The 22,500-nt window shown below is 37.0% G+C and overlaps 1 protein-coding gene across 1 annotated transcript in view; it reads right to left on the bottom strand.

Annotated features, from left to right (window-relative positions):
* The window catches only part of hk2 (hexokinase 2), a 59,416-nt gene that overhangs the window by 12,129 nt on the left and 24,787 nt on the right, over positions 1 to 22,500 (bottom strand). The window contains exons 7-15 of the mRNA XM_067408169.1: positions 20,471 to 20,654; positions 15,581 to 15,742; positions 12,161 to 12,394; positions 7,991 to 8,295; positions 4,750 to 4,898; positions 4,115 to 4,234; positions 3,041 to 3,136; positions 2,720 to 2,819; positions 1,172 to 1,355 (exon numbers count right to left, since the gene is read on the bottom strand). Of these exons, the coding sequence (XP_067264270.1) occupies positions 1,172 to 1,355; positions 2,720 to 2,819; positions 3,041 to 3,136; positions 4,115 to 4,234; positions 4,750 to 4,898; positions 7,991 to 8,295; positions 12,161 to 12,394; positions 15,581 to 15,742; positions 20,471 to 20,654 (1,534 nt within the window). The remainder of the gene's footprint in view (positions 1 to 1,171; positions 1,356 to 2,719; positions 2,820 to 3,040; positions 3,137 to 4,114; positions 4,235 to 4,749; positions 4,899 to 7,990; positions 8,296 to 12,160; positions 12,395 to 15,580; positions 15,743 to 20,470; positions 20,655 to 22,500) is intronic.

Genomic DNA, 22,500 nt, shown 5'->3' with positions numbered 1-22,500 from the left:
AATGTTTGGTCAAGATCTTGTATTGACAATGTAAGAGCCTTGGTGAGCATAAGAGACTTCTTTCAGTAACATTAAAAGTAAAATCCAAAGTTTAGCTGTACAGTACTCAAAGTACAACACGCTTTGTGTTTGTGCAGAAAAAAGTCAGGTCAGACAGCTAGCTATTACCAATGGAAAAATACTGAGTTTTTCAGGACATTTGGCAGATGGATGTATGGCCATCTGTCTGACAAATGAATCCCAACAGAAGCTAAATAATGGACAACAAATCAAAGCACATGAGTAAACCAACAACAGAATGGCTTTAACAGAAGAAAATACGCCTTCTGGCAACCTGACGGAGATGCTTTGGCATGATCTCAAGGCAACATTTAGACTACACATCTACAACTAAAATTTTTATGACCAACTTATCACTCCATCCAATGAAACTTTTCTAGCATCTTAAAGGAACAGTTCACCTAAATGAATACCATTTACTCATATTTAGGTTGTTAAAAATAAGTATGAATTTCTTTCTTCCTTGGAATGCAAATAGTCATATGTTACCAAACACACTGAAAAATAGGCCAAAATTTAGCTGAAAATCCTGCAATTACTCTTATATCTCATAACCCTCTGGTATGAATGTGCACAAGTTTAAATGTGATTTGAGGGCAATGGCAAGATGTACTTACATACTACATCCATCCATCTCTCTATCTTTCCATCCATATGTAACATACATATATGTTTATGCGTTTTCAGTTTAGACTTGAATCTGACTACTTTTGGGAGACTGACATCTGAGATCCTCTTGAAGTTGGTTCCAGCTGCGGGCAGTTTATTAGCTAAACGCTGTTTCATCATGTTTAAAATGAACCCTAAGCATTGCACTAAGCTGACCTGAATCAAATTATCTAAGAGATCCATTAGGTTTAAATTCTGCAAGCATATCCATAATGTATTTTTATTGAGTCATCTATAAATAAGTAATAGCACTTAAAAAATCTATTTCATGTGTGACCGTAAGGCAGTGCTAAAGCCTGAAGTCTGGGGTGATTCAAACAGCAGAATTTCATATGAGGTGCACCATACTAGGCCTCAAATCTGAAACCCCATTAGATATGGCAACATTTCTCTAATGGGAAGTTGACAACATTGCATGAAGGATCCAGTTTTGAACTCTCACCGCTGTTTCCCGGGGTAAGTGGACTGGTCATCCACGGCTCGATCAAACTCTGTGCAAATGTCATCCAGCTCTCCACTGTCCCCGAACGCTCCCCACTCCATGTTCACGCACATACGACCCTCATCTCCATCCACCAGCTCAACGTTTGACATCTCCTCCATGTAGCATGCGTTAGTCCCTGTGCCTACAGGATAAAGAAAGAAAGAAACACACTTAAGCGGTAGTCAAACCAGAATTTGAGGGGAACCAACTCAACGCATCCTCTAAATATCTCCTTGACACCAGTTGCTTAAAGGGGACCTATTATGCAAAATTCACTTTTATAAGGTGTTTGTATGGAGCCCTGCACATAACATGCAGGAAAAAAAGTAAATTATGCGCACGATTTACCAAGTCATTCCCTCGATTTACTAAAGCGTGCACATGATTTCGTAAATTAAGGGAACAAATAAGTAAATCATGTGAACAATTTATAAATCGAGGGAACGACTTGTAAACTTGTAAAGTAAAGCCTGTGCATGATTTAGGTTACTATTTTTTTCCAGCATGTGGGGCTCCATATGTTTGAACAACAACGTGTGTCCGCTGTATGTGAGAACAAACAGCCTATAATGGTAAAAATCCAATCACTCATTTTTTTTATAATTCCCATAAAGCAATCTCTTTAAACGAGCTGATTCAGATTCAGATGACGTCATCATAGGGAGAAGCCCCGCCCACAGCCGGTGACGATCTGCCCTATTAGCTTAGACAGCCTTGAGTGCGAAGCAAAAAGTCCACCACTTCTGTATCCTTGCTGTAGCAGCTGGAGTAGTACAATGTCTGCGCCAAAAAGGCATTACGAATGTTTTGTTTTAGGATGTACCAATGAACATAAGAGTCTCCATAGACTCCCGCCACCTCAGTCACTGAAGACATCGTTGTTGAATTTAATTTTTGAAGGAAATGTCCAGAAAAAAAAAAAGGTAAATTATTATATTGTTGCACCAATCGTTGTGCACTGGACTGTTTCACAAATGAGGGTATTTTCAGTGCTGGATTTTCACAACAGGTTGATTCTGAAACATATGAGGCTGAACACTGCTAATGACAGTTTCTGACATTTTTAGTGCCTGAGATTGTCCTGTTTTGCCCGGAGCACCAGTTCATTTGCATTTAAAGGGACACATAAATATAGTGCATTTTTGCTCACCCCAAAAAGTTGCAAATTTAACATGCTATAAATAATGATCTGTGGTGTATTTTGAGTTAAAACTTCACATACACACTATAGAGACATCAGAAACTTATTTTACATCTCGTAAAAAGGGACATAATAGGTCCCTTTTAAGCTAATTGCAAAATTGTCTAAAAATGTTTTTTTAGGTTCTGCAAAATGCATAATTTGTACAGTATGCCATTTTATTGTTACATTTCATTATCTAATGCATATTTTAATTAAGACTTAGTTGTTCAAATACTTATTGAGTCAACTAGACAATCGCTAAACCTTATGCAACATGAAAGACATGAAAGACAAAAATCAGAGGCACAAGAAATCACACCCACCGACAATAAGTCCAACTTCACATTGTGGGTCCTCGTACCCACACGTCATCATCGTCCCCACAGTGTCATTCACCACAGCAACCACATCCAAATCAAATTCCTTTGAGGAACAATCAACAGACAGAGAGAGAAGTATTAAAAGCAAGGCAGAGCAAATACACTATCATTACCTTTCAGGACATGATTCGTCTAATTGAACATCTACTAATTACATCTTGCTATAGAAGGCAGGGTAATTGTGGCTAATAACTGCAGAAATTGCTTTCACAGCACTTCAGTGCTGATAGCAGTGGAGTGCCAACAGTGAGTGATAGTGCTGACCTCACTGCGATGGATGGCATCTTTCAGCAGTGTGGCCACATCCTCGCCCTCACAGCCCGAGGCCTTGAAACCTTTCGTCCACTTTATCAGGACACCCTGTGAGGAAGAGAGATGGGAATATAGTGGACACAGGACAACACTGTAGACACATTTTTTTGAGAGAGTATTTCTAAAAGTTAAAAAAAAAGTACAACCAGACGTTAGCTAAATCTGATAAAACCTCATTTTGAGGACATCATCTTTGGAAACAAATTTTGAATATGAGAGTTTTATCTGTTCATAATTTTTAGGGATTAAGCTACATTTTGTATTTTATTTGTGAAAGCACAATTTTCAATATTCAAAAAAGCTTTATTTTAACTTTATTTAAAAACAAAAGCAGTCTACGGCCCTGTTCACACCTAGTATTAAGATGTGTTTTGATTGATCAGATCACAAGTGGACAACGCTAAAGACGGGTGTAAACATGGTGTAAAACTTTTTGAGCTTGTCCATTTTTGACCACTTCCAGAAAAACGCATTTGACTGGATTTATTTTGCAGTGTAGACGCTCATGTCGTCGAATGCGTTCGAACGGTTACCAAACACTGCCTACTCTCTGCCTACTGACTTAATGTGTAAAAATTATGTGAAGCGCGCTAGCCAGACGAGATTTAAACTGTTTCGGGTTAAAGACCCAAGTTTGGATTGAAGATGAAAAACATACCAAGCACAATGTTCTCTCACCATTCCTGATTTCTAAGACGCATTCGGCGTGGTCTTGCGGCTGTCAGTAAAGCTGATGCTCCTCTGTATGTTTTTCCTTTGTCTACTTTCATATGTAAAATGCATGAGCTTATTTTGAACGTTATATTGAAAGATCTGAAAAAACCCATTCATTTGACTGCCCCTAGACACAGGACAGGAGTGGTTGAAAGTAGACAAATGGGTATGTGTCTCCCTCGTCTACTTGTGATCCAATCGACCAATACTGTGTAAACAAGTTTTACACCATGTTTACACAGGGCCTGTGGTTTGTCCTCATTTGGATAGCTGGACAGACACGTATGTACATGTGTGTATGTGTGGACTTGCCTGGTCGAGTCGGGTCTGATGGCAGGGAAACGAGAAGGTGAAACCAAGAGGCAGGGATGCCCCCTTCATACCCATATACTCCAAGAAGTCAGCTATACAGTGCACTATGTGATCAAACAACTGCAGAAAACCATTCACACACACAAACACACACATACGTAGATGAAGACAAAGGATCATTCATGCACAAGTCCATAATCTGTGACATGTACTTGTCACAACAACTTCCATTCATGTCATGTCAATATGAAATTGGAAATCAAGTAGGTAATTCCACCCTGCAATACACCACTATGTATGCAGCTGGAAGCTGGATAGTACTGCTTGAGTGCTCTCCGGTGACCACTTTCAAATAAATTGCAAATAGGTGAGTGTTTTTCAGGTTCAAAAACAGGGATATCTTTATTAGGTGCATAGTACTTCTAGTGTGCTTGACTTACAATCCAAGACACACAATAGAATCTTGTATTAGAGTCACTTTCATTTCAATTCAGCAGCTCAGTTGAGAAAATCCAAAAACCAACTTGCATTATTTTTCCACTGCAATGTCATCATCGTACAATGAAAGGAATCCACCATGTACCTAATTCACATCTTGAATGAGCTTTAATGTGGAATATGAAAGGTGGGCATACCTCCTCGCCAGTGCCCTGCGTAATGTCTTGGGGGATGGTGTAGATCTTATTATGCATCTCCACACTCCGTCGTTTCCCACTTCGAACGCGCACCAAGAGCACCCTGAAGTTTGTGCCGCCCAGATCCAGTGCCAAGAAGTCACCACGCTCTGTAGAGCATGCACAATAGATTCAGAGACCGTGTGACTCAAACACACATGATAGAGCACACATCATCTTGTTCAGACGCACACCCACACACCAATCAACTTTTTCAACTAGGTTCAGAGGTTTTGGAAAAGTGCAATTACGGAGGTGGTACGGAGCAGATATGGAGGGGTAATTGATTTGTATCTCAAACCAGTGAGGGTATTACATACAGTCCAGTTTATCTATTTTTTTTTAATTTCCCCTGCATTGGTCAATGAAGTTGTTGTTTTATATTTAAGATTAGTCACAGTTCTCCTTTGTCACTCCATCTCACTTGCATTTTAACTGTATCAGCAAACTGACATGGACTTTCAAAAGTCTGAGACCACACTAAGGGCCAGATTTACTGAACAGGGCAAATCAGTGTGAGAGTGCAATTCCAAAAAAGCGATGAAAATGGAAATGGAACATTCCGTGTTATCTACCGACAACTCACAAATTAAAAGGACACAGGCAGCCGGATAATTTCCATAATGACCAACGCAATATACCAATTAGCGTCTGGTTTAAAGGATTAGTTCACATTCCTGATAATTTACTCACCCCCATGTCTTTCTTTCTTCAGTCGAAAAGAAATTAAGGTTTTTGAGGAAAACATTCCAGACCCTTATTCCTCAGCTGGGATTTTGTAGAACCCTTTGAAGCTGCACTGAAACTGCAATTAGGACCTTCAACCCGTTGTACCCCATTGAAGTCCACTATATGGAGAAAAATCCTGGAATGTTTTGCTCAAAAACATTAATTTCTTTTCGACTGAAGAAAGAAGACATAAACATCTTTGACATGGTTCAAATTATCAGGAAATTTTAAAAGATTTTAAGACATGCTTTTTTTGGGTGGTAAATAATGGTACAAATACCAAAACTCCTATAAATTCATATGTAATACGGTCAGTCGCAAAAATAACTGTTCATGCCTTTCAGTGTAAATTTTTCAATGCGTGTCTTTAGTAAATACTTTAGTAGGTTTTTAACGGCAAAAGAGGGTTTGCTCTGGCGCAAGTTGTTAGTAAAAATGGCCCTATAAATATCATAATGTAAAATTAATGAAAAATAATTACAACTTGGCACCATTTCTAAGTCACGATTTTAATAAGTACACTACGGTTCAAGAGTTTGGACTCTGTAAGATATTTGAACAAAGTCTCTTTGCTTGCCAAGGCTGCATTTATTTGATATATAGCAAAAATATCAAAAATATAGCAAAAGTTTCCTGTTAAATGAAATATATTGAATTGTCTCTGAATTGTCAGCATCATTATTACCCCTGTCTTCAGTGTCACATGATCCTTCAGAAATCTTTCTAATATTCTGATTTAGAGCTCAAGAGACATTTATCAAGGAGTTATCAACTGCTGAAATATATATTTTGTATTCAAAAAATGTCCTTGCCGAATAAATGTATTTAATTTCCCAATTTAATATCTTAAAAACATATCTTACTGACCCTAAACTTTTGAACGGTAGTGTAAATTAGTAAAACTGATCATGTTATCACCTCTGCAGAGATGTACCATTTTCTTGCTTTCATCGAAGTGTAAGATGCTCTGAAACATTCTTAAATCATGCTGGAGAACATGACCATCAGGTTTTACACAAACATGGAGATTATGGAACTAGAACACTGCTGTAATTAAAGGAAAAGGCTGACGTACCTAATTCATAATCAAATTCATAGTTTTTACTCAAATTATAATGCTGAAAAAACATCAGACAAATTCAACACAGATGTATTTTTCAAGTAGTCTTAGCCTTTTAAAACCTACAGAGAATGAATCAGACTCTGCTTCACTAATGTAACCAATCTAAATTTGGTTACATTAGTTACTAAATAATGATTTCAAGCACAGTTTTAAAGGAGAGACGGTGATTTGAAGCAACACGGGTGAGAGTGTACACTGGCAATTGAGAAACTCTATATGCAAACAAGCAGCATGAGAGTGAAGTGAGATACCATGAGATACTGTGGGCAAAATAGATGAGCAGTTGATGTTACAATGAGCACTTTCTGTTCTAGATTATTGGTCTCTGCTGATATACTGTACACAATCAGGAATATAATTTTATGAAATTATGCATGGAAAATATTCTCAGAAATTGTTGCCATTCTAAGCAAACTTGACTCGTGCACTTAACTCTCTCAGGAAATGATGCATTATGCACAGTTACAATTTATATTCAAACACTTTCCCTCCCTTGGGCAAGATAGAATGACATTTATTTTGCATGCAATACATTCTTATTTTTGATCCGATCTCCAAAACTGTTACTGTTATTTATTCCATGAGCACACAAGAATACATTTTTGCAGCTGTTTTCATAGAACAGTTCATAGTGGCAACATCTGTCAATGGGTTTCAAAGAGGATGGAAAAAACTAAGTAACAAATCCACCAGAAATCCACCTTGTATGTAATTACATAAATGTCCAGATTAGAAATAAAATAATAATAAGTAAAATGCAAAATAAAATTCAAAACAAATCAATAAATAAGTAAAATGCAAAACAAAATCAAAAAAGTAAAATGCTAAATAAATCAGTATGTAAAACAAAATCAATCAAAATGTGAAAAATCAATAAATAAGTAAAATGCAAAACAAATAAATAAGTAAAATGCAAAACAAATAAATAAGTAAAATGCAAAATAAAAAAGATAAATACAAAATACCAAAGCTATTTTGGCAAAGCTATTATCCTACTTACAGACCTTACAGTACATACAGCGACTTACAGTACATTCCAGTCTGTTCTTCACACTTAGCTATGATTTCAGTATACTTGGAATATATTGTACTAGTCATTTGGAGCGTAATTATTGTGCTTTCATTGTGCTTTATGTTCATTTTGGAGCTTGACAGATGTGCTCACTATGAATTGTTATATGAATTGTTGTAAGGTTTAAAAAAAATAAAAATAAATAAATAAATAAATAAATAAATAAATAAATAATAATAAATTTGCTTTCACGCACACAAAATAAATTGGATGTGCACAAGGTTGAATAAAAAATTATAGAATTTAGTTCACCCAAAAGTGAAAACTCTCACTCTAACCTGTTCCATCCGGTGTGGCGCGCACAAAGGTGGGCAGCATTTTAACAGTGGCCAAAGAGTGTGTTTTTTTAGCCAGGCCTCTGTTCATCTCCTCCTCCATCCTTTTCTTCACCTCCAGGAGTTGATCCCGATTGAGGCGTAGGGTGTCCAGGATACGCTGACGTTCTGCATGCTGCTTTGCCAGCCGGTATGCTACAGCTGTAACCATGGCAGCCCCCTTGCCGCTGCCATCTTCAGAGCGCATGAAACGCACGTCGCAGTCGGGCACCAATGATCGAACCATTTTATTCAGTCGCCGGGCAAACCTACCAGAAAAAGCCACATAGCATAAGTGTGTGTGTGTGTGTGTGTGTGTGTAAGAGAGAGAAAAGAGTTTAAAAGCAAAGAAAGAAGAAGACAGTAAAAGGAAGAAAAGGTGAGGAAAATGTGAAAGATGCACAAGATGGGGCACAGGAAAAAATAACATCAATTCATAATAAAATAGCATGGTAGAGAGTACATTTAAAGGTCTGAGAACGACTACTTTAAGATTCCAAATTGTAGTTTGGTGAGTCTTCAATCTTCAGTTATACAAATTATATATGAACTCAAAAAAATTTACATAAAAACATTTAACATGGCCTTGACCAAACTTCAGGTGGATTTTGGAATATTGTCTGATGGTGTGGATTTTTGACATTGTGTGTGATGGGAATAACATTTGACTCATCTGACATTTTTTTAGAGAGAAAAAAGTTGGATAAGCACTAGACTTGTAAAATAAAATAAATTATGTAAGGGTATGTTAAAAAGTCTGATAAATATAAGATAAAGAAATTCTGGCAAAACACAAAAGATTTGACAAAAAAGATTAAAGCTACTATCCGCCATTTAAAACTATAATGAGTCAGTCTAGGGGACAGAAAAGTTGATCTGAATTATTGAAGGACAATCCCTTGCTATTGCAGCTTCTGTATTTAAAACTATGCATACATCCAGGTAAAACAGATCATTTCTTGCTGTCAAGTAGTTACTCAATAACCACTTGAACTTGAAGCAAGACTGGAACGAAGATAGACCGCTAGAGGAATATTTAAATTGGCCATGTTAGAAAACAGTCTAAATGATGTTATATGAGTCATAAATTAACTGCAAAAGAGGAAAAGGTTTCATTTGATGTATAAGAAAACCATTTCAACTGCAACATCTAATACACTGGAAGTACATGCCGCTGTATAACATGGCAAAAATAGATCGCTCACTCCCACTGAAATCAAAATTGTGTAACTTTGATTTTAGATATAAGTGTAGGAGGTAGAAACTTGACTATTTCTTCATTTCAGTCTCATTATTGTTGACTTTCCTTTTAAAGAAAGTTTTCTTATGGTCATGCCACACATATTAAAATACAATGCACATGACTGGCATGTGGTGGCAGTTGTGCACATCAACACAGACACATCTTGATGTACAAAGATGTATAGTCCTCTCTGAAAGTGCCATCCACACCTTCAGAAAATGTTCAAACATAAACCATTTCAAAGAATGCAGGTGTTAGGACCCTGGATGATGAAAGCTGTGAAAAACTGGGCATGCCAGATTAAAATAGCACAACCAATTAACGTTGATGCTTTCAGATTGCTTTGCATTCATAATGCATAAGTCATTTAAATAAGTGCTCTGCACAACACCAAAGTTAACTTATTATCAAAGAGAGATAAACATCAGCAATAAGCTATTTACTGCTGTTGGAGTCTCAGGGCAAACTATTTAAATATATAATGCATTCATTAATTAGTTATGGAAAAATAACCTGTGACCCACCCCGCCCCAGACATGTACGTCATCTTACATTTCATACAGTTGACTGGTGATGACGAAAATGAAGCAGGGAACAGCTCACTGCGTGGATATCAGGGCAAAAAAAGCACCTGTATGACTTGTGTCTAAAGCTTACTCTTCTTACATGAGACCACCTCGATGACGTACGCAGCCTTCAAATGCGACCTCCGGAGGACGCAGCCTTCGAAATGAGACGCAGCTAATGACTTACTCATTTAGACATTTACTGCCAACTACTGGCATTTTTAGTTTCTTAGTTATAGCATCATTTCATAAAAAAAATAAAAAAATAATAATCATATTTTGAGGATAGTTTACCCAAAAATTCAAATTATGTCATCATTTACTCACCCTCTTTCATTTCAAACCTGTATGACTTTCTTTAGCGAAAGTAAAAGAAGATATTTTCTTGGTAACCAAACTGTTTTGGTCTGTAAATATACCTAAATTCAAATTCAGAAAGCCCTGGGTATACTTCATTTTTTTACCTGTAGGGTAGTGTGCAAGGATAGTCAAACGCACAGCCTTGCAAAGTATTCATTTGACTCGCACGCATACACAGGCGTTCGATGCATGCAAAGTTTTGAGCAATCTTTCGCGTTGGAGTTACAACCCGTGTAAACATCTTTGTATTCTTTCATGCTAGCGTTGTATAAATGAGGGTACTTTCTAACCTCTTCACACAATCTCTCCTCTATATAGGCATCCATTGTCGCTGTAGCTTGCATGTGTTCCGGTCTGTTCTGTTTATGCAGTTTTTACATTGTGAATCAATGACCCCAGTGCACGGTTGCCACCTTGTGGATAAAGTAATTACTGAAAAAATAAATAAATCAATGCATGTGTACAATCTGAGGTTACAAAAATCTGGCGGTGCGTGTATATTACGCGCATACTCTACGCTGACCCTCGAGTATGCGTAAAAAGTGAACTAAACTTTGGGCTTAAAAGTTTGTGTGTAATAAATTATATGTTGAATCAAATAAAATATTTCTTTCTAAAGCTACTTTTTGTAATGTCTATGCAATGCTTTTCTCATTAACATAATAATGACTTTAAATTATTGTTTGGGGGTAATTTCTTAGCCAAATATGATTAATTAATCAGCACATCATGCAAATAATTAGATAAAAAAAATTTAATCGCTCGACAGCAACAATAACTAAAAATGAAAGAATTATTATAATAACAAATGAAACTCCAAGACAGCAATAAAAGCTCATAATCATGTTTTTTTCTGGGAAATATCTATCCATATTGTTGCACAGCACTCACTAAAAGATCACCAGATAATTTCAGTAATTTTTCAGTCATATGCTTCATTTAAATAGTCGTTGAGGAATCAGAGGAAATCGATGCATGCAGCCACGTCTCAGTGGGTGTCTGTTAAAAGCTCCTAGAAATTCAACTCCCTGCTGCGTTTATGGCCTTGCCAAACTCTCTGACAACATCCAGGAAGAATCATGGAGCTAGTGAAACGGGCTCTTGTGTAGTGACCAATGACTTTATGAATGAACTGACGAACCATCGTCCTGCTTTGCTCAGACATTGTACAACACTTAAATGAGTACGGTATAAATGCAGAGACAGAACAATCTATGTTTTTTCAGAGTAAATCTTATTTGAAGATCAGTCTAGATTAGTCTATTGCAGTCAGTCTATTTTCTTGTGAATCCATTACAGGGAAGCGAAACAACAAAGGTTGTTTAATCTGTCATTTTTATCAGTCTTCAATCAGGGAGTATGACAGCTAAATTCAGTTAAAATGTTGTTCTCATTCAATCAGTGTCAGAGCAGTCAAGTCAATAATATTACTGAATATTCATTTTCTTTTAAACCCCAACTGAGTAAGCCAAAGGATACAGTGGCACAGAACTAAAACTCCATCAGATCACAGTAGGGGAGAAAAAAAAAGGGCCAGATTTCAGGAAAAACAGTTGGTAATTGTGACACACCCTCCCAAAAGAGAGCTGTTTCGAGTTGACTAGTGCAACGCTACTTGTAACTGTCTTTCTCTGTCTCACTCCTTCTCCTTCACTGTTAAACACACAGCAAAAACTCACTTTAATTACAGCACTGGTGAGCAAGTTGAATTTTGTGCCTCAATAGCTTTACTGAAACACATTTACCACCTACAAGGGGTGCAACCTAACAGTAATGAGCTTTTGAGTATTTTGTGGAGTCAGAACAACCAAGAAGAAACAGAAAAGAAGTGGAAATCTAACATCTACAAATTACATTTGCCATGGTATTCTTTTAAGTACAATGGAGTGCAAATACCATGGTGTATGAATAAGATAATCATTTGGTACCACAGCAAGCGCACACCAGTACTGACAATAGACTCACTGTGGGTGGTTTTTGTAGACCGATCCATCAACGCCGATAGTGGTGCGCAATTTCTCTGCGGCTTTGTTATCTCGGATCTGCCGTAGCACAGCCGCCAGCGTGGCAGCACAGAGATGGGCCGCACGCGTAGACACAATCTGACACACCTGCTGTGTGGCCACACAGTCTTCAGGGGACGGGTCCAGTCCGAGTCCTCTCAACACCTGCTCTGCACTCACCAGACCTTCGTTATTCCTGCAGAAGAGACAATGTTGCTTTTGATTAATTTGGAGGTTTGAATGAATATTAACCTAAATATCCTTAGCAAACCAAAAGCCTATAGCATGTGAATGGCTCAAATCGAAACTACTTCAGGACAGTTCTGCGCCTAAGCGCAAAAGATGTAAAGAGCAATGCAAATAACAAAAAGCCTCTTCTTGCCGACAGCTATCATTCTTATTACAATGCAATAAAAATACAGAAATATTTTTTTAAAATTAGAATTTTAAAAAAGAAAAGAAAATACTAGCTCTGCAAATCGATTAATCACATCTAAAATAAAAGTTTGTAAATATAAATATATATGTGAGCATATGTGTGTGTGTGTGTGTGTGTGTGTGTGTGTGTGTGTGTGTGTGTGTGTGTGTGTGTGTGTGTGTGTGTGTGTGTGTGTGTGTGTGTACTTGTTTTTGTGAAATATCAGGACATAAATGTGTATAATGACATGGGTATGACATGGGTATTACAAAAAAAGGTGAAATATGAGGACATTCAGCATGTCCCCACTTTTCAAAAGGCTTATAAATCACACAGAATGAGTTTTTGTGAGAAAGTAAAAGTGTGCACAGTTTCCTGTGATGGTTAGGTTTAGGGTTAGGGGTAGTGTAGGGGGATAGTAAATACGGTTTGTACAGTATAAAAACCATTATGTCTATGGAATGTCCCCACATTTCACAAAAACAAACATGTGTGTGTGTGTGTGTGTGTGTGTGTGTAATATAAACCTGAGTTCACCTACATCGTGGGGACCAGCCACCGGTCCCCACAATGTAAATTAATTAATAAAAATACTAAATGATGTTTTTGTGAGAAAATAAAGGTGTGCACAGTTTCCTGTGATGGTTAGGTTTAAGGTTAGGGGGAGGGTAGGGGGATAGAAAGTACGGGATTTGTACAGTATAAAATGCATTGCGGCCTATGGAAAGTCCCCACAATTCACAAAAACAGACATGTGTGTGTGTATGTGAATGTTTCTGGAACTTTTTGGACACTTTTTTTAAAGAAGGAAATTAAGATTATTCAGCAAGGATGAGTTAAATTGATTAAAAGTGACATTAACTTTTACATCACAAAATGTAAAGTAAAAATGTAAATGCTGTTCTTTTGAACTTTCTATTCATCAAAGAATCCTGAAAAAAATATATTACAGTTTCCACAAAAATATCAAGCTGCACAACTGTTTTCCACATTGTTGATGTTTTTGAGCACCAAATCAGCATATTAGAATGATTAAATTAAAATTCTATTTTAAATACATTTAAAATTTACATTTTATTGTAAATTGTAATAATATTACAATATTTTTGTTTTTACTGTATTTCTGATTACACAAGCAGCCTTGGAGAGCATAAGAGACTTCTTTAAAAATAATTGAGACCTTGAGTACATATTATACAGGAACGAAATGGGGCGATGATCTAAGTTTGTGTCCTTGTGCTGCTGTCATATCAAAATAGTGAGACATTGTATAATTCAACTTTTTAAAATTGTTATGCTGATTTTATTTGTAGGAAATAAAAAATATTTATTTTCACTTGTGGTCTGTGACTTTCGGATCAATTCACAGACACATACTATGCCTCTTGATATGAATAATTCAGAAAGAAGTTTTTCTGAGAGATGTGATATTTAACAATACATCAAGAATGTGAATCCAATGTGGCATTATTACTTCAAGCTCTAATTTAATTTCATTTTAATTATATACAAATAACAATCATAGTTCTAAATTTCAATTTGCAAATTGCTTTTCTGCCAACTCCAAACTCCAGAAAGTGTAGCTTTCAGGAAGCTTCAGAGCGTTATGAATCAGTGGTTTGGAGTGCCAAAATCACATGGTTTGAGCAGTTTGGCGGTTTGACACACTCCGAAGCTTAATGAATCAGTGTTTTGAAATCGGCCATCACTTTATAAGTCGTTATTTTGTTTTGTTTTTTGGCGCACCAAAAATATTCTCGTCACTTTATAATATTAATATTGAACTACTGTACTCACATGAACTGATTTAAATATGTTTTTAGTACCTTTATGGATCTTAAGAGAGGAAATGTCATTGCTGGCTATGCAGGCCTCACTGAGCTATCGGATTTCAACAAAAATATCTTAATTTGTGTTCCAAAGATGAACAAAGGCCTTACGGGTGTAGAACGGCATGAGGGTGAGTAATTAATTACATTATTTAAATTTTTGGGTGAACTAACCCTTTAAGACAGCTTAGAAGTCTGCCTTTGTCATGTAACTTTGTTTTGTTTTGTGGGACAGTAGTGTGTGGGGGGAGGGTGTGAGATTGAGAGTGAGAAACAAGTAAGTAAATATATTGGAATGTTACAATGACATCGATCCTTTTAAAAAGGTATCACCTGTAATGGAAAGCTGTTTTCTTAGATTTAAACGTAGTTAGTCCAGTTATTCTTTCTTTGTCTTATCTTTGGTGGTTCTGTATTATCCATAACTATATGTGTACAGTATTTTTGAAAAAGTGGTATAAATTTATTCACTAGGGCTGTAACGGTACATGTATTTGCCTCGAACCATCACGGTACGAACGTCACAGTGTGGTGCATACAGTCAGATGACAAATACAGTCAGTCACAGACGATCCACACTCCAATCCAGAAGGGGGTGTGCGCAACAGGAAAAAGCGCAGAAGAAGAACAGATGATATATGCATAGATATGTTTATTTGTAATCTGTCAACCATTGTTTCAACCACGGAAAGAAACCAATAAAACAGCTTGAGAATAATCTTACGTAGCATTGCACTCAGAAGTGAGTGAAGAGACACCAGACCTGTGGGCGCAGATCGGTGTAAATATACATCCGTGTAACAAAGGGTGTATAATTGTGAAAAAGTTGCTGGGATCCGTCATAGGCAGGCAGCGCATTGTGTGTTTTTATCGCACTCTAATTTTGAGCACTGAAGCCATATTGGACAAGCAGTGAAGCACTTTGAATTTCCATTGTGTATCAAATGTGCTAATAAATAAACTTGCCTTGCCACTATATTAGCTTTTATATTCATTATATTTACTTTACCTGTTACTAATGTCTTACTTGTTTAAAATGTTTTAAAAAAAAATTTTTTATAGCGAGGTATGTACCGTAACTGAACCATCATAATTGTGTACCATTACAATCCTAGAGCTATAAAAAGGTACTGACTTTTTATTTTCGATGGCAGAGACAAAGGAGGTCTGGAAGTGGCCGGTGGTGAGCAGATCTGGAGTGGTGTGTCCCTGAAACAGCAGACCGTCTTTGGCCATTTTCACCAGGATGAGTCTGACCAGCTCCCCCATGTACATCCCACTAATCATCTTCTCAAATCTGCATGAAAACAAAACAGGGTAAGGCTGATGAGCGCAATGAACACGTGTGTCATGATGCAGTGTGGCGGTACGGGCCAATGGTCGCCTAGAGGTTATTGATTCCACACTGGGGCAACCCGTGAACCAATCATCATTATTCACTTGAGTGAGACAATTAAAAGACCTAATAAAAAATTAGAGGAGAGGAGAGGAGACAGGGGTCACTTACAACAAGGATTTAAAGTGTGACAAAAATATGAAATAAATATCAAGTATTTTAAATAATATTTTAAATGATCTTTAAAGTCACCATGAAATTAAAAAGTCACCATGAAATTATTGTTTAATTATTTATCCATGCACAGCATTATTTAAAAATTCATGCAAAATAACTTTCTCTTCCTCTGATGATGTGTTTACTGGCGTGAGGGCGGGACAACCTGTCACTCACATGAGATTCACCAACAGCAAACCACAATGATCCAATCAATTCCTGAGGGACAAAATCAAGTTCCACCTTACATTTTTTCTTGTTTGAGAAGCCATTTCACTCTGATATATGTCACAAAAGGGAAGAAAATACTATTGAAACTTTGGCTTGATACAGACTTTAAAACATGCAATAAACATTTCTTTTTGAATGTAACTGGCTAAAGATGATTCCCGATCAATATAGAAAAAGGTTGGACTCATTTCAAATAATTATATGTCTGAACATGTTCTGCTAACACTTGACAAGCAAAATGTGACAAAATAATTGATTGTTTTATCATTTTAAACCTATCAAACATATTTTTGTGAAATATTTTATTTGAAAAGTGTACCAACCTTTAAAATAAAATGGCACTTGATATGATATCTTGTAACCTATGTGTCTTAAGTGTCCAGCACAACAGTTTTCAAAATTTATAATAAGAAGAAATGGTTCCTGAGCACCAAATCAGCATATTAGATGATTTCTGAAGGATCATATGACACTGAAGACTGCTGAAAATTCAGCTTTTCCAAGAATAAATTACATTTTAAAATATATTAAAACAGTAATGAGTTCTAATATTTTCTAATTAGTGTTGTCAAAAGTACTGACCATGATACCAATTCGGTACTGAAATTTTAAAAATGTGACGCTTTGAGCGCTGTTGAGTGGATTCGTAAACACCTCTGATTGGCCATTGTGTTCACACACTCTTCAGATATGTCTGTGATTGGCTACAATGATCAATGCTTCAAAAACATGTTGTAAATAGATGTCAATGATGCTCTTCACTGAGCAGCTTACACAGATACACACGGGAGCATTTGAATCTAGGACCGGTCTGCTGACATATGCCTGCTTTCAAACTGCTTTCAAATTCAAACACTTCTGTGCGCTTTCAAACGCCCCCATGCGTTGATCATTGTAGCCAATCACAGACATGTACATTGAGTGCGAGAATACAATAGCCAATCAGAGGTGTTTACAAATCCTCTCAACAGCGCTCAAAGCATCACATTTTTTAAATTTCAGTACTGACTTGCTATTGCGAAACTGTACTTTTGACAACACTATTCATAATGTTACTGTTTTTACTTTATTTTGATCAAATAAATGCAGCCCTGGTGAGCATAAGCACTTCTTTCCCAAAAAAATTTAAAAAAATTAAAAAATCTTACAGACCCAAGCTTTTAAAAGGTACTGTCTATGATGTTTATACTACAAGAAAGTAGGCAGATTTGTAGTAGTCTGTCAGTTATGAAGGAAAATGAGAAAAAAAACACCAATTATGTTTTGCTATGAATAAACTGGAAAAAAGCACTGTAAGTAAATGACTACTTCATACTGTGCTTCACCCTGCAGCACAAATGAAAACCGCTTCAGCCTTTTTCCTTATTGTTAGATTTCTTATCCATGGGAACAAGAACATGTTTGCAGTACTCAATCTGGTCATAGTCTAAACATTCATCATGTCTCAGAGAGCAGGGTATGCGAGAGAACAATAGCAGTGACTTGCAACTGTAAAGAAAAGGCATATTCCCATTGATTGTTTGTTCAAATAATTCTGGGAAATTACATTAAAGGGGACCTATTATGCAAAATTCACCTTTGCCTGGTGTTTGGACATAAATGTGTGTACACCCACTCCTTTTTTTAATCCCCATAAATCATAAGCAGTGTCTCAGAACAAGCGTTTCCAGATCCCTGTCAGTGTGACATCACAGAAGCCACAGGCCCCGCCCACAGTGTTGACTGACAATTAAGTTTGAACATAGACCCGGCCTGAGCGCGTTCACAGCGAGTCCGCCATTGCTGCATTGACGAGAATGTCTCCCAAGCGTTTTGTGTTTGGTGTTCTGTAGCTGGATGAATTAATCCACATAGCTCTCTCCTTTTACTCCTAAAATATGAGCTGCTGAAAACGAGGTGGATTAACTTAGTTTTTCAGGAAAATTCTCCCACAGTTTGCCGAAATTCGTTTGTCTGCGCGAATCATTTCACACCGGACTGCTTAGTGAACGAATATCAGTACAAAGAGACAATACAAAACAGAGACTGTGCTAAAAATGTGCTACTCAAGGATATACAACTAAAAACTGTTTGTGATCCAGCTTACAGTCTTCAGAATGATACTGGATATGGCAGTAATGAATGTGAGGGCACTTTATTACAGTTCATCTGAGCTTATTTACGGGTATAAAGTTTATTAAGCACCACCCGAAAGGCATAAGGTCTTTATATATTTGTTTACTGTTAGTTGTAACGAGTGTTTCTGTGTACCTCTCTATGTATGTTGGTGATAATAATACAAGGGAAGGAGAGAGAGGGTTTATAGATAATATTTTAATGCACACTTGCAGTGTTTTATTAAGCTCTTACATTGATTTTCTAGAGTGAAAACGGATGCTTCATCTTTTGTGTGAAGTACAATAAACGTCATAAAACTCATCTGTATAGTTTTGGCCATCATTCGGACGGTACAACAGGCTTGTACTAATATAGTACATTAAAAACAAGACGACAATAAAAGTTATAACCGTAATTGAACTAAACTATACCTGTTCTATCTCCATGCATCATATATTCGCAGTTTCTGACATTATTTTGCGCCCTGACTGAATCCTGTCAGGGGAGAACCAGAGCCTCTCTGGCTCTATGGCTCTGGGGAGAACGAGCTCTTGAAGCTCCGCCCTCTTAGGCCGAGCGCAGCAGCTCATTTGCATTTAAAGGGAACGCACTGAAACAGCTCGTTTTTGCTCAACCACTAAAAGTGGCAATTTTAACATGCTATAAAAAATTATCTGTGGGGTATTTTGAGCTAAAACGTTACATACACACTCAGGGGACATCTGAGACTAATTTTACATCTTGTTAAATAGGGTATAATAGGTCCCCTTTAAGGTAACCTGGGATCTCTGGGAGGAAAAGAAAGAGGTCTCAAAACCAGGTTAATAGTGCTGAGGTATTGATATGTCAAGTCAGGTCACCTTTACTTATATAGAACTTTATACAATATAGATTGTTTCAAAGCAGCTTTACAGTAATAAAGAGTAAAATAACAGAATAAGCTTCATACAATGAGAGTAATTCAAATTTTACTGTAAAGCAGCTCTAAAAAGATGACAGTGTATGTGCATGTGAAATAAGGCAATCAATTGCCATACTCCACCAATAAGAGCATTTAGAGAGCTCAGCCACAAGCACTCATAGCATAATGGTATTTGATTACAGTTCTGCATTTTCTGAGCTTTCAAAGTGCTGGTTCTTTAAAACGAAATGAAAGCACCTGTGGAGTTGCAGTGACTAGGGTCAGGAACAGTAGTTTTAAAACTCCCAAGACCTGTGAATTCTGTTCGGAAAGTAAGGCTAACATAGAGTGAATGATGGGGTAAGAGTTTATTAAAGGTGCAGTAAGTGATTTCCGAGAAAAACTGTTGATATTTGAAATCATCCCAAACAAACACACCCCTCCCTTCATTGCTCTGCCCCCCAAAATGCACGAACACGAATTGTAAGTTTGTATGTCTCTTTATCAGAAGCAAAGCAAAATAAAGCTTTGCGAAAAGTAAAGCAAAGATTACGAATGAACCACAAGGAAGGACAAAAAAATGAACATACAGTACACAAGAGTTTATACAAGCAAGAGTTAGTTAGTCGCCAGCAACACACACTCAAAACCAGTGTTACTCAGAGCAGAAACGACGCAACCTCTGCATCCGTTTTCAGGCCTTCCCGCTTAGGTCTCTCCTGCGCTTTTCTAATATTAACGCGGGTCCTAAAACTCTTGTCTGATCATAACCCTTTCTTTTTCCAGTGACCCTTTCTCTTTTGTAATCTCTCTCAGCTATCTCTCTTTCTACAGTATTTTTTCAAATCTCCCTGTTGCTCACTCTCTCTCCTCCCCTATCATGAGTGGACATGCCCCCTACTTCTGCTTGGCTACATGCGTGTTGTGGTGCTCATTCCAATCCACTTTCAACAGTGCTTTTCAGAAATTGCTTTCTGCACCTTTAAATGACTCACTTTCTAGCTGTTGCAGCAGGAGCATATGGTCTACCTAACAATGTTCACACTTGCCTTCTAAGAACGAACGAGTCCACCTGTGACTTGGTGTCACCATGGTGACAACCTTGTTACCCGTTTCCGTAATTGCCTAGTTGTACAACCAGCTGACATACCTGCCCTCTAGGGAAAAGGGTTTCAAAGCTTTTTGTATCAACAAAAGAACTGTTGGGAGTGGCACTAACTGTCAGGTGCAAGACTGTCACTCACAGTTGTTTGCCAGGGTTGAGGGAGCCAGCATCAATCTCTCTGTCAAATTCAGTGCGAAGGTCATTCAGGGTGCCATCGTCGCCGAACGCACCCCACTCCATGTTCACACACATGCGACCCTCGTCACCATCCACCAGCTCCAAGTGCCGCATCTCCTCCATGTAGCACGCGTTGGTGCCCGTCCCTGTAAAACACACCAATTTGTTTACATTGAAGATTCCTGTAAATTTTACATGTTGCATGCAAACATGTGCTGCATTTTAAAGGAGCACCCAGTAATTTCTCCCTCATTAAAAATGTTTACACAAATAATAAAAAAAATAAATAATGTACACTATCATGAAATTAAGACTCCAGTCATATCAGTAGCCTAATAAAAGCAGCTTTGTCTTATTTTAAATAAACAAACTGGAATTTCTAACAAGCTTTTAGGCAGTTTTCAAGTCCTATGGGTAACATTACTTGAAGAGAACTGAACTGAGAACATACTGACAAAAAGGGGCTTCATGACACTTAAACCGGGGTTCCCATCCTTTTTGATGGATTTTATGTATATGTAGGATTTAATGTATAAGTACTTAAAAGAATTTCATAGGCATTGCTGGAGATCTTTTCCCATTTGTATGCATAAGAGTTTTAAGCATACTTCTTTATATACAAATATCTTCACAAAGAGAAAAAAATGACCTGAAATTTGAGGATCAACGCAGGATTGAGATTTTTGAGACTTCATGCAGAGCATAACCAGAAATTTACTTTTTATAACACATTTCCATAATTTTTTACAGTTTTACATTTCAATGACTTTTAAAGGCCTACGATTTTCCATGACTGTGGGAACTCTGTTTCAAATACCTTCTTCTTTTCTGAGATTTCCCCAAATTCATTTTCTATTTTAAGATAACCTTAAGAAATCTGATGTATATCCCAGACTCTGGTGTTACCCTACAAAATATGTCCATATAAAAGACTATAAAAATAATATCTCTACTATTATAATAGTATAATGTTGAATCTTTGGTGGTATAGGAGCTCTTTGTGGAAATGGGTGTGTTCAATTTATTATGTGAGAATCATTATGTATGAACATGCCAAAACTTTCCTGCAATGACAGAGGCATGACGCATTTTAAGGTCAGAAAGCTTTTTAAAGATTAGGATCACGCAAAGGAATGTCAAAGGAAACTCAAAGTAGCTACCTAAAGCCAACATTAAACAGCATTAAACAACATGAACAATATTTGTGTGTAAACTTTCCTTTAAAGTGTCCCTGCCCCTATTATGCTTTTTTAGATATTAACTTTCATGTAGTGTGTGAGGGGTTTAGAGGGAAAGGAGTGGTTTAGAGAGACCGATCAACCCGTTTTAAACACTGTGAGAAAAGAGTTGATGCTGCAATGTACAGTACTGTGCAAAAGTCTTAGAAACATTAGTATTTTCACCAAAAAAAAAAAAATGGTTTCTTACTTCATGTTAACTAACGTTGTTAACTAATGTTAACGAATGAAAGCTTTTTGTAAAGTGTTGGCCAGTATTTAATATGTAACAACTCACAGAGCATGCATGAGAGCGGTTTCTGAGAGCGTGATGGATTTAACAAAACTTGTAACACGGACTGGAGCAAGCGTGTTTCAAGTTTTTTGGAACATATTTCACACATTACGTTCACACATTACTCTCCTCCTCCAAACATGAATCAGCACCGTGTATGCGCATGTATTTCATTATTTCTTCTTCAAATGAAATATATTTTGACACTTATACAGCGGTACGTCTAATCATGGACACGATGAATTATTCACAGAAGACAATCATGTAGGCTGAAAATTCAAAGAAGAATGGACAAAAAATAACTATGCTATTACTCTTTCTGTGTTAAACTGATGTGTGTCATTTATTCAGTGATTGTAGTGCTCGTAAACGTAATGAGAACATTATTATACGCATAATTGGCACGCAGTGTCTTTGTCCAAGGTGCCATAATTGTCTATAAGGACATTGACGTCATGTCAGCCCATGATCAATGCATTA

This window comes from Chanodichthys erythropterus, chromosome 13, assembly GCF_024489055.1.
Source record: "Chanodichthys erythropterus isolate Z2021 chromosome 13, ASM2448905v1, whole genome shotgun sequence".
In the NCBI taxonomy this organism is placed as follows: Eukaryota; Metazoa; Chordata; class Actinopteri; order Cypriniformes; family Xenocyprididae; genus Chanodichthys; species Chanodichthys erythropterus.
This window is presented reverse-complemented; position numbering and strand designations above follow the sequence as displayed.